The sequence below is a fragment of the Pipra filicauda genome, unplaced genomic scaffold (assembly GCF_003945595.2).
Source record: "Pipra filicauda isolate LSUMZ 115617 unplaced genomic scaffold, ASM394559v2 scaffold757_size155077_pilon, whole genome shotgun sequence".
NCBI classification, from domain to species: domain Eukaryota; kingdom Metazoa; phylum Chordata; class Aves; order Passeriformes; family Pipridae; genus Pipra; species Pipra filicauda.
The window spans coordinates 1-13087 of NW_024104928.1; the positions used below are offsets into that span (position 1 = coordinate 1).

General features: G+C 50.5%; 1 protein-coding gene across 1 annotated transcript in view; it reads left to right on the forward strand.

Moving 5' to 3' along the window:
- Positions 1 to 349: 349 nt before the first annotated feature.
- LOC114001550 (exocyst complex component 6B) overlaps positions 350 to 13087 on the forward strand; it is a 137965-nt gene continuing 125227 nt past the window's right edge. Inside the window, exons 1-5 of the mRNA XM_039389656.1 lie at positions 350 to 490; positions 6612 to 6683; positions 7066 to 7163; positions 8258 to 8363; positions 9465 to 9574. Of these exons, the coding sequence (XP_039245590.1) occupies positions 350 to 490; positions 6612 to 6683; positions 7066 to 7163; positions 8258 to 8363; positions 9465 to 9574 (527 nt within the window). The remainder of the gene's footprint in view (positions 491 to 6611; positions 6684 to 7065; positions 7164 to 8257; positions 8364 to 9464; positions 9575 to 13087) is intronic.

The following is a 13087-nucleotide window of genomic DNA, read 5'->3' on the forward strand; positions in this document are numbered from 1 at the left end:
AAAACATTTTCCCCTGCAGATAAAACATTTTCCCCTGCAGATAAAACATTTTCCCCTGCAGATAAAACATTTTCCCCTGCAGATAAAACCCTCTTCCCTGCAATCAGACCATTTTTCCCGGCATTTAAATCATTTCCCCCTGCATTTAAATAATTTTCTCCTGCGTTTCAATCATTTTTCCCTACATTTAAAGCATTTTCCCTGCATTTAAATGATTTTCCCTGCATTGAAATATTTCAAATGTGCCTCCCACCCTGTGTTCCCGGATGCGCCGGTGCCGCGTCTCCGTTCGCGGGGGTGGCCCGGGGATGTCTCCGGGTCTCTCCGGAGCCGGAATGTGATGCCGGGAATGTTGTCCCCTGTCCTCAGGTTCTTCGTGGTGGAGGATCACATCCTGCACACCACGCAGGGCTTGGTCAACCGGGCCTACCTGGATGAGCTGTGGGAAATGGCCTTGTCCAAAACCATCGCCGCGCTCCGGACGCACTCGGTGAGTGGGAGCCTGTGGGTCCCTCAGCCCTGAGAATCAGGGAATCAGAGAATCAGAGAAACACGGAATCACAGAGTCACAGAGTCACAGAGTCATAGAGTCATAGAGTCATAGAGTCATAGAGTCATAGAGTCAGAGAGTCAGAGAGTCAGAGAGTCAGAGAGTCAGAGAGTCAGAGAGTCAGAGAGTCAGAGAGTCACAGAATCACAGAATCACAGAATCACAGAATCAGAGAATCACAGAATCAGAGAATCACAGAATCAGAGAATCACAGAATCAGAGAATCACAGAATCAGAGAATCACAGAATCGTAGAACCGTAGAACCAGAGAACCAGAGAATCAGAGAATCACAGAGTCACAGAGTCACAGAGTCACAGAATCACAGAGTCACAGAGTCACAGAGTCACAGAATCACAGAGTCACAGAATCACGGAGTCACAGAATCACGGAGTCACAGAATCACGGAGTCACAGAATCACGGAGTCACAGAATCACGGAGTCACAGAATCACAGAGTCACAGAATCACAGAGTCACAGAATCACAGAGTCACAGAATCACAGAGTCACAGAGTCACAGAGTCACAGAGTCACAGAGTCACAGAGTCACAGAGTCACAGAGTCACAGAATCACAGAGTCACAGAATCACAGAGTCACAGAATCACAGAGTCACAGAATCACAGAGTCACAGAATCACAGAGTCACAGAATCACAGAGTCACAGAATCACAGAATCATAGTCATGGAATCACAGAATCATAGAATCAGAGAGTCAGAGAATCACAGAATCACAGAATCCCAGAATCAGAAAATCAGAGTCAGAGAATCACAGAATCATAGAATCAGAGAATCACAGAATCATAGAATCAGAGAATCACAGAATCATAGAAACATAGAATCACAGAATCATAGAAACATAGAATCATAGAGTCATAGAATCACAGAATCTGAGAATCAGAGAGACACAGAATCACAGAATCATAGAGTCATAAAATCATAGAATCATAGAATCAGAGAGTCATTGAATCATAGAATCATAGAAACATATAATCATTGAATCATAGAATCACAGAGTCATAGAATCATAGAGTCATAGAGTCAGAGAATCAGAGAAACATAGAATCACAGAAACATAGAATCACAGAATCACAGATTCAGAGAATCAGAGAATCACAGAAACATAGAATTGTAGAATCAGAGAATCATAGAATTAGAGAAACAGAAACATAGAATCATATTGTCATGGAATCACAGAATCATAGAATCAGAGAATCACAGACTCACAGAATCACAGAATTGTAGAACCGTAGAATCATAGAATTGTAGAATCAGAGAATCACAGAATCACAGAATCATAGAATCAGAGAATCACAGAATCACAGAATCAGAGAATCACAGTCACAGAGTCACAGAGTCACAGAATCACAGAATCACAGAATCACAGTCACAGAGTCACAGAATCATAGAATCATAGAGTCATGGAATCACAGAATCAGAGAATCACAGAATCATAGAGTCAAAATCATAGAATTACAGAATCATAGAATCAGAGTCATTGAATCATATAATCACAGAATCACAGAATCATAGAATCAGAGTCATTGAATCATATAATCATTGAATCATAGAATCACAGAATCATAGAATCACAGAATCATAGAATCACAGAATCATAGAATCACAGAATCATAGAATCATAGAGTCATAGATTCAGAGAAACATAGAATCGTAGAATCAGAGAATCGTAGAATCAGAGAATCGTAGAATCAGAGAATCGTAGAATCAGAGAAACAGAAACATAGAATCATAGGATCATATTGTTATGGAATCACAGAATCATACAATCATAGAGTCATAGAATGATAGAATCATAGAACCATAGAATCATAGAATCATAGAACCATAGCATCAGAGAATCATAGAATCACAGACTCACAGAATCACAAAATCGTAGAACCGTAGAATCATAGAATTGTAGAATCATAGAATCACAGAATCATAGGATCATAGAATCATAGAATCACAGAATCACAGACTCATAGAATCATAGGATCACAGAATCATAGAATCGTAGAATCACAGAATCCCAGAATCAGCTGGGTTGGAAGGGACCTCCGAGATCATCAAGTCCAACCCTTGATCCAACCCCGCCGTGGTTCCCAACCCATGGCACTGATGCCACATCCAGTCTGTCCTTAAACACCTCCAGGGATGGAGAATCCCCCCCTTCCCTGGGCAGCCCATTCCAATGGCTGAGCACCCTCTCTGCAAAGAAATTCTTTCTAATCTCCAACCTCAACCTCCCCTGGCACAGCTCAAGACCCAGCCCTCTTGTCCCACTGCTGGTTGCCTGGGAAAAGAGCCCAATTCCACCTGGCTCCCCCCTCCTGTCAGGGAGTTGCAGAGAGTGAGGAGGTCTCCCCTGAGCCTCCTCTTCTCCAGGCTGAGCCCCCCCAGCTCCCTCAGCCTCTCCTCACAGCACTTGTGCTCCAGTCCCTTCCCCAGCCTCGTTGCTCTCCTCTGGACCTGCTCTAGGACCTCAATGTCCTTCCTTGACTGTGATCTGATGTACTTTAATACTGGCTTTTTAAAATTATTCCTTGCTTTCCCTCTGTTTCCAATGACTGTTTAAAGAACAACCCGAAGGCACACGGCTCATTCCCATTCCCTGGCTGTTTTCCCCTCCCGATTTGCTTCATTTCCCTACAAAACTCAGTATTTTGGAGCAGCAAACAGCGGGTTTATGTTCTCCTCATTATTTCACTGATGGTTTTTGAGAAGCACCAGCAGAGGGAGTTGATTTGTCCCCAAAAAACGGGGGGGAAAAAGCATCTCTTTGGCACATCCCTGGGGAGGGGCCAGGGACAGCACCCAGGGAATGGCTGGAGCTGTGCCAGGGCAGGCTCAGGTTGGATCTCAGGCAAAGGTTCTTCCCCCAGAGGCTGTTTGGGCACTGCCCAGGCTCCCCAGGGCAGTGGGCACAGCCCCAAGGCTGCCAGAGCTCCAGGAGGGTTTGGCTGATCCTCTGGGGCACAGGGGGGGACTCTTGGGGCTGGGCCTGTGCAGGGCTGAGGGTTGGACTGGATGGGCCTTGGGGGTCCCTTCCAGCTCAGGATGTTCTGGGATCTGTGAAATCCTGGCTGAGCTGAGCTGGGTGGAAGGAGACACCTCCACTCGTGTGTTCATGGTCCTTTTATTTGTAGAAGGGGAGTGAGGTACTGACCAGCAAAACAGGTTGGAAGATCAGCTTAGCCAGGATGGTGGAGACATTCCTGGCCAGGACAAGGCAGGATTGGGATTGTCCTCCTCTTACATGTGCTCTTTGAGCTGTGCAGGACACGTTTGGCTGATCCTCTGGGGCACAGGGTGTGACCTTGGGAATGGTCCTGTGCAGGGCTGAGGGTGGGACTGGCTGATCCCTGGGGGTCCCTTCCAGCTCAGCACATTCAGTGACTGTGACTCATTGGGGTGTGACCCAGTTTGATACGAGATCCCAGAATCCTGGAATGCTTTGGGGTGGAAGGGACCTTCAGGACCATCTTGTTCCCTCAGAGTTCACAGCCTGAATGAGCTTAAAAAACCAGAACCAGTTGCAAAAAATGTACTTTTTTTGCCAGTTTTGTATCACCTGACACGATGTTGTGCTGGCTCAGCATTCATTGGGGGATGGAAAATTCTGACAGTAAAAGGCAAATCTTGTGATGTGCTTGAGGACTTGGTTCAGGGAGGGTTTGGACAACGCTCTCAGGGACAGGGTGGGATTGTTGGGGTGTCCTGGGCAGGGCCAGGGGTTGGACTGGATGATCCTTGTGGGTCCCTTCCAGCTCAGCACGTTCTGTGATTAATGAGTTTCTGCAAGTCTGTTTTTAAATTGTTGGGCTCCATGAAATACAAAGTGTTGAGGCCCTGATGCCCCACAGCTCCCTGGGGTTGGCAGAGCAGGGGCTGCAGATCTGCATCTGTTGGGGTGTCCTGGGAACGTGAGGGGAAACCCAAAGGTTCTTTGCTGGGAAAACCCTAAAATTTCTGTGTGCAGACACAAAAAGCTGCTGGTTCCAAACCACACCGAGTTCTGTAGAACGTGCTCATGACTTCAGCTTGGCAGGTGGGGATAATCCATGGGGAGTGACAGGACAAGTGGGAATGGCTTCCCAGTGCCAGAGGGCAGGGATAGATGGGATATTGGGAAGGAATTCTTGGCTGTGATGGTGGGGAGACCCTGTCTCAGTTTGGGCAGAGAAGCTGTGGCTGCCCCTGGATCCCTGGAAGTGTCCAAGGCCAGGCTGGAGTAACCTGGGATAGTGGAAGGCCCATGCCAGGACCTGGAATCAGCAGGATTGACAGTCCCAACCCAAACCATTCCATGATTCTGGAGCCCCTCTGCTCTGGAGCCAGGCTGGGAGATCTGGGGGGGTTCCCCTGGAGAAGAGAAGGCTCCAGGGAGAGCTGAGAGCCCCTGGCAGGGCCTAAAGGGGCTCCAGGAGAGCTGGAGAGGGACAAGGGATGAGGGGGAATGGCTTCCCACTGGAAAAGTGAAGATTTAGATTGGATATTGGAAAGAAATCCTTGTTTGTGAGGGTGATGAGGAACTGGAATAAATTTCTCAGAGAAGCTGTGGCTGCCCCTGGATCCCTGGAAGTGTCCAAGGCCAGGTTGGACGGGGCTTGGAGCAACCTGGGCTGGTGGAAGGTGTCCTTGCCCATGGCAGGGGGGTGGAATGAGATGGTCTGGAAGGTCCCTTCCAACCCAGCCCATTCCATGACTCTTCTCTGGACCTGGAGCTCGTCGGGCTGAGGGACCACAGGAGCTTCCCGGTGTTCCCCGAGTCCATCCCAGCAGTCGTGTTGCCTGGAAAGCTGCCTCCTTCCCCTGAGCTCCCGTGTTCCTAAACAGAGCTGAACACCCCACCGGGTTGTAAACCCGTGTTTGTTTTCCTTTCAAGTGGGATTTTCTCCGAGGTGGGACCGGGAGGGGGGGCCGGGCCCGACCACGGGGCTCCTCAGTTCCCCTCGCCTTCGTTGCCCTCCCAGGGTTGTTTCAAGTGATGCCAAACTTGCTGCGTGAAGTGGCTGCCAGGAGAGGGCTTTGCAGGAGTCAGGGAGCATTCCATGATCTCCCCACACCGCTCCTGTGGTCATCACCCCTTCTTCTCTGGGCACAGCTTCCCCCCACACACACCAGTGCCCTCCATCCCATACTGGGGCCTGAGGGGAGCTCTCACCTTGGGGAGGTTGCTTCAGTTCTTCCAGTTCAGCCAAATTTGTCCCTGGATTTTCTTCCTCGCCGCAGACAGGGACATCTTCTATCACTTCTGAGAGCTTTAGGGCGTTATCTTTCCTTCTGACTCTCTTTTTTTTTTTGGACAGTGAGCTGGAAAACGTGTGTCTTCCAGCCTTTCCCATTGATTAATGGAGTTGTTCCTCCTGGAGTTTCCAGTGAGCTTTAAATCTGTTCTCTTTAAATCCGCTTCTCTTTCCAGCTCGTGATCCCTGATTCTATATTTGGGCAAAATCTGCCTGAGACTTTACATGTTTCAGCACAGGGAGGTTTTTCTGTGTCCAGAGTGAGCACGTGGGGGACAGGGGGTGACTCTGGGGGGGGGACACCAGCGCTGTCACTGCGCTCAGTTGTGTCTTTAGGGTTTTGAGCAGCGTCCTGACCTACAATAAATCCTCGTGTTGGAGTTCTGACCATTAATTTGTTGGAATATAAGAAGTTTTCCCTCAGCCCGAGCCGCTGATGCTTCATTACCATCAGACACAACACAGTAAATATTGGATGAGGAGCTGCTGGCGTCCTGCTCTGACAGTGGTGTTGATTTGCTTCATCTCCTCTCGCTCTCCCAGCAGCTCCTGGGGAATCTTAGAGACACTTCAGGTATCTCTGGAGCACCCAAAGTCCTTCTTCATCATGGAGAGCCTGGAGAGGGGCATTAGGAGGAGAGATACCCTTATCACCCCCCCTGCCCTGGCCCTGGGTGACACTGCTGCAGGATAAAAGCTGCTGGTCATTAGGCCCTGCATTTATTATCGCTCCAGAGATAACACAGGAGGGCCGAGGGCAGGATTTTTTTCCGTGTTGTGCAGTTTAAACCCATGTTTTCCTCTCTCCCCTTCTTTCCAGTCCTACTGCTCCGACCCGAGCCTGGTGTTAGACTTGAAGAACCTCATTGTCCTCTTTGCTGACACACTCCAGGTACACAGTGGGTGGGGACCACTCCTTCTCTCACTCCATGGTCCTGCTGCTCACAGATGTGCCCACCACAGGGTTCAACACCTGCTGGGGGCTGGATGTGGTGACCTGGCTTCTTTTTTGGCATGTCAGTGCATGGATTGTGGCACCTGATGGACAACCTGCTTTGCTTGGTGCCTCAGAGTGGCCAAGGACCAAACCTTTGGTAGTCCTTGGTCCTACCCTTGGTAAATCAGCCCCTAAATCCCTCCACCAGCACCATTCACCTCTGGGCTGGGGGTAGAGGAGGGTTTGCCCACGTGCTCCCTGTTGAACAGAGAAAATAAATCACCTACCTGTTGGTGGCTTCTTTTCCTCCTGAAGTTTCTCTCTTCCCTCATCCCAGGGCTATGGCTTCCCAGTGAACCAGCTCTTTGACATGCTGTTGGAGATCCAGGACCAGTACAGTGAAACCCTCCTGAAGAAATGGTCAGGAGTTTTCAGGTAAGAGGCTCTTCCAGCAGACCCAGGAGATGCCCCTCACGGAGGCATTTTGGCCCCTAAATAAAATCTTTCGAGGGATTAATCAGAGAATCACAAATGTGTTGGGCTGGAAGGGGTAAAGCTCATCTTGTTCCACCCCCTGCCACGGGCAGAGACACCTTCCACCATCCCAGGTTGCTCCAAGCCCCATCCAGCCTGGCCTTGGACACTTCCAGGGATGGGGAAAGCACCATAATTGCGAGTTCATGTTTAAATTTTGGGCAGCAGTAAGGTTCAGTAAGATCCTGGACTTCTCCTGGAGCAGGGAGAGCCAGTTTAAATAGAGTTGCGGGGATCCTGTGTGTGCTGGACAAATTCATGGTTTCATTATGGAGCTCACATGGACACTCAGGAGCTGGAAGGATGCAAAAATCTGGGGTTGCAGTAAAGTTAGTGTGGAAAATGGACATGGAGCTGCTGGAGAGAGTCCAGAGGAGGCCCCGGAGCTGCTGCCAGGGCTGGAGCCCCTCTGCTCTGGAGCCAGGCTGGGAGAGCTGGGGGGGTTCCCCTGGAGAAGAGAAGGCTCCAGGGAGAGCTGAGAGCCCCTGGCAGGGCCTGAAGGGGCTCCAGGAGAGCTGGAGAGGGACTGGGGACAAGGCAGGGAGGGACAGGACACAGGGAATGGCTTCCCAGTGCCAGAGGGCAGGGATAGATGGGATATTGGGAAGGAATTGCTGGGTGTGAGGGTGGGGAGGCCCTGTCCCAGGTTTCCCAGAGAAGCTGTGGCTGCCCCTGGATCCCTGGAAGTGTCCAAGGCCAGGTTGGAGCAACCTGGTCTAGTGGAAGGTGTCCCTGCCCATGGCAGGGGTGGCACTGGATGGTCTTTAAGGTCCCTTCAACCCAACCCATTCCATGATTCCATGATATTGTGCCCTTGCTCCATCACCAAGCCGTGGGTGTCTCGGGACATCAGTGGCACATCCCTGTGCTGCTCCTGTGGGTTTGTGGGATCCCATCTTGGACTGGCACCTCCTCCTGGGAGCTTCCTGACCCGGTAGAGCTGTGGGTCCTCTCCTACCAGAGCTTTCTTCCTGACTTTTCTTTCCTTTTCCTAGAAATATACTTGACTCAGACAACTACAGCCCCATCCCGGTGTCAAATGAAGAACTTTATAAGAAAGTAGTTGGACAGTTCCCATTCCAGGACGCTGAACTTGAAAAGGTGAGTCTTGGAGTGAGTCTTGGAATGGGGAAAACGGCCTCGTGTGGCCGCTGGCGCGGGAAAACCCCACACCCTCATCAGGGACGTGGAGAACTGCAAATGGGAGCATCAAAAATCACCCAAATCCACCTCCCCACACCAAATAAACAGCAAGAAAAGAAAGCAGGACCAGGGAACAGAGCAAATATCCCTTCCATGTGTTGCATTTCTCCAGGTGTGGATGAGGAAAACCTCGTTGGTTTTGTTTTCATCTCAGGGTGTGCAATCAGCTGAGCAGTCCTTGCAACGCACAGGAGACTAAAAATATCCACTTCCACTGGTATTATTCCCATTTTTTGAACCATGTTCTTGACTTTTATTTGTCTTAATCTCATATTTAAAGAAAAAGAGCCCAACAGGGTGGTGTATCTTGGCTTTTCTACCAGTGCCTGCTCCCAAAACCGATGTGTATCCAAGTCTGATGGAGCCAGTGTCCCTTAAATCCTGCTTGGCCTTCTGGCACCCAGGAAACTCCATCCATGGGGAAATTCATTAGGAATTGGAGGGGGTCTGATCCAGATTTCAGGAAGTCTTTGTCCTTCCCCCAAAATTAAGTCACGGGGTCCAGGGTCTTACTGTGTCACTGCACCTCCCCCTGCTGCGGGGAAGAGCTGGATGGGAAATTTGGGGTAGGAAAACCTGTTTCCTGTTGGTTTTTGGTGTTTTAAGCAAATTCTCACCTTTGGCAGCACCTGGGGGAGGTGACCAAGCAAAACACCTCGTGCATGATGGGAGAGAAGCATCAGGGAGTTCTCCCAGGGGGTGTTTTCCTGTGAGGGAGGGATTTGGGAGAGGGAATGAGGGTCCTGTTTTCTGCCTGCTCCCTCCGAGCTGCAAATCTCTTTCCAGGCTCCAAACCCCTCCTGCACTGCATTTGTAAGTGATTCTGTGGCCTTTCACTGGGCTGAAGTGTTTATCCAACACCCCAGAAATGCCTTGTTGTCTCTTTGGCTAAATCCTGGAATCGATCCGACCGCTGGGAACGCGCTGCTGGAAAGCAGTCGTTTGTCTCCTGGTGGATGGCTGCTCTTGCATGGAATTCTCTCCTGTGTTTTTTTACAGCAACCCTTTCCAAAGAAGTTCCCCTTCTCCGAGTTTGTGCCTAAAGTTTACAATCAGATCAAGGAATTCATCTACGCCTGCCTGAAGTTCTCGGAGGACCTTCACCTGAGGTAGGACATTCACACCCGGGGTTCTTTGCACTCAGAGAGCTCAGAGGTTTAAAATATAAATTCTTTTCCTCAACTTTTCCTGTTGTTCAGCTGTTTGGATAAACCCTGGCCAGGCTGGAGGTGGTTGGTGGCTTCATTGGAGCAATGGCATCTTCCAAGGGCTGGTCATGTCTTCAAAACTACCTCGAGGAGGGGAAGGTCATGGAATGGTTTGGGTTGGAAAGGAGCTTAAAAGTCATCCAGTGCCACCCCCTGCCATGGTGGATGGGCACTTGGGCAACCTTCCACTAGCCCAGGTTGCTCCAAGCCCCTTCCAACCTGGCCTTGGACACTTCCAGGGAAAACAGCCCAGGACAACCCCAGCTGTAGAAAAACTGAGGGAGCCGTTTCCTCCGAAAAGCTTCTGGAGTTGTGGGAAATAAATGAACCTGGTTGTCTCAAGAGAGGTGGTGGTGTCCACTCCTCGTTGGGTCAGGGCCTCCTAGAACATCTCTGACCTCCCCTTGGCCCTCCCCCAGACTGGGAATCCCGTGATTCCAGGGATGTGTTGTCAGGAAGGCTCTGGGGGGGAGGGGGGGGTTTGGATTTTTGTGCCTTAATGAGTTTCGGCTCCTGGTTTCGGGGCTTTGTTTTTCTTGCTTCTCCTGGGAGTTTACATACAAATAACGCGATTTTTTTTTGTTGTTTTTTAAAAGCCTGCAAAATATTCCACGTGTTTACCCTCCTCTCTCCCCATCCCAAGGTGCTTTGATGCTGGTTTTATCCCTGTGTACGTGTGTGAGGTTGAAAACCAACTGTATTTGCCAGAAACTGCGAGTTGGTGCTTTTTTTTCTTGCACTCGGAATCGTTTCCAGCTTGGTAGAGGCAGAAAAATTGACACCAAGGGTTTTACTGGATGCAGGGATGCTTCTTCCCTTCCGGATTTTTACTGGATGGAAGGATCTTTCTTCCCTTCCACGTGCAGAGCTCTACTAGCAAGAGGTGGGAGTTGCAGGAGGAGGGTTTCATATCCTGGTCATGACCTGACATGGAGCTGCTGGAGAGAGTCCAGAGAAGGCCCTGGAAATGCTCCTGGGGCTGGAGCCCCTCTGCTCTGGAGCCAGGCTGGGAGAGCTGGGGGGGTTCCCCTGGAGAAGAGAAGGCTCCAGGGAGAGCTGAGAGCCCCTGGCAGGGCCTAAAGGGGCTCCAGGAGAGCTGGAGAGGGACTGGGGACAAGGCAGGGAGGGACAGCACACAGGGAATGGCTTCCCAGTGCCAGAGGGCAGGGATGGATGGGATATTGGGAAGGAATTGTTGGGTGTGAGGGTGGTGAGACCCTGTCCCAGGTTGGGCAGAGAAGCTGTGTCTGCCCCTGGATCCCTGGAAGTGTTCAGGAAGTTGCTCCAAGGCCTGTCCAACCTGGGATAATGGAAGGTGTCCCTGCACATGGCAGGGGGTTGGAACGAGATGAGGTTTAAAATCCCTTCCAACTCGAGCCATTCCACGATTACCCCGGCGCTGACATGAAGCTGGGCCAGGGCTCTGGGCCCTCCCCAGACATTTTGGAGCCCACACGAGGCCCTTCAGGGTCTGAATTCCCTCCCTCCCAGCCAGGGACACTGATCTGGGGAGGCACTTTCTTCTCCCCCTCCCACCGGAGGCCGCGGCAGCTCCGTGGTCTCTGTGGGATCCCGGGACGTTCCTCTCCCCACGTTCCCCCTCAGCCTTTCACCAGTGGCAGGTTGTTCTCTTTGGTGGCTCCCGGGGCTCTTAACCCGGGGGTCACCATGAAGCCTCTCGGTTTCTGGGGCCGACACCTCGCTCCGGTTTCACACGGACGCTGCTTTCACCCAACCCCTCCCCTGGCGCTGCCCCCACCCCCAGCCCTGTGCCCCTCACCATTACTGGGATGATTGGCCTTGTCAGGGAAGGGAGGAAAACCGTCCCCTTGGGGTCCCTCCTCGGGGGTCCCCTTGGGCAGGTTATTAAAATTCCTTTCGACATCGGCTTTTCCAGCCCTTTCTGAGGAACTGGGGGGATGGGAGCCCGGCTCTGCCTTTTGCCAGCCAAACATTTGGAATATTTCTCTGAAAACCCCTGTTGACACTTTCTTCATTTCACCCTGACAGCTTGAATTAGGTTTTATTAGGGAGCCTGGCTACAAAGCCGGCAGCCAGTTTCCTTTCTCTTTCCCTTTCTTTTTCTTCCTTGGTTGTCATTTCTGTCACACCCCGGAGCGATCGGGGTCAGCCCGTCAGTCACGGGGGGCCTGGAGGTCACAGCTACTGCCACGGGATACAGGACATCAGCTGTCATTAACCCAGACAGTTCCCTTCAAGATTCCGAGCTCTTTTCCCAAAGAGCAGAGCCCGGGGTGGAAAATGGAGCTCTCTTTTTTTTTTCTTTTTCCCCCTAATTATTATTTTTTCGTAATTATTTTCTTTTTAAACTCCCTCCTCGTGTTTGTTGACAGGAGTTTTCCCCCTTTATGTTGCTGCTCCTGTGAAAGTTCTTTTGCTCTTCGTGTGTTTGAAGAAAATTTGGAGCCCCGTGTGGATTTATAGGACTTATAAATTATTTCTCTTAAATAATTAAGAGAAAGAAAACCCCCTTTATAAATTCAGCGGTTTCCTCTCTGTTACAAGTGTGTTTTGAGTTCATCAGGTTGTCTTGAAAAGTATCTGCTCACTGGAAGGCTTCCTCTTTTTCCAGTGGCATTTCCCATTGAAAAGACAGGGAATATCTTTGGGAAACAGTGGGTGGAAGGGATGGGATGGGAGCTCTAATCTACCAAGACTTCAGTTGTTTGGGTTTGAGGTGGGTTGCTTTGCAAACTAAGCACCAATCCTGAAAGAACTCGGGATGCAAAGCACTGAGAAGGATTGAAACATGTCAAGTTAGTAAAAAGAAAATGGTCTAAAAATGAGAGGTTTGAAGAACTAAAATCAGGGAGGACCTTTGGAATTTGGCTGTGGGAGAGAGGAGGTAAATGGAGTTTCTTTGGCAGCTCGTGCTGCTGCTCCTGTGTTCCTGGGGGGGTGGGAGTGCTGCAGCTGCTCCTGGTTGTAGGCTGAGCGTGGAGGGTTGGGAACAACCCCAGCACTGCTAAATCCCACCAGTTGGGAGCTGATGCATCAGATTCCTCCCAGCCAGCAATTCCTTCCCAATATCCCATCTAGCCCTGCCCTCTGGCACTGGGAAGCCATTCCCCTTGTCTTGTCCTTCCATGCTTTGTCCCCAGTCCCTCTCCAGCTCTCCTGGAGCCCCTTCAGGCCCTGCCAGGGGCTCTCAACTCTCCCTGGAACCTTCTCTTCTCCAGGGGAACCCCCCCAGCTCTCCCAGCCTGGCTCCAGAGCATCCAAGACTATCTCATTTCACACCCCCTGCCATGGGCCTTTTCATGGAATGCTTCCATTTTGTCCTTACTTGGTGTGTGGAGCCCATGGGAGATAGAGCATGAAGAAATGTTGTACCAGGGGAGGTTTAGGTTGGATATTGGGAAAATTTCTTCATGGAAAAAGTTCTCCAGCCCT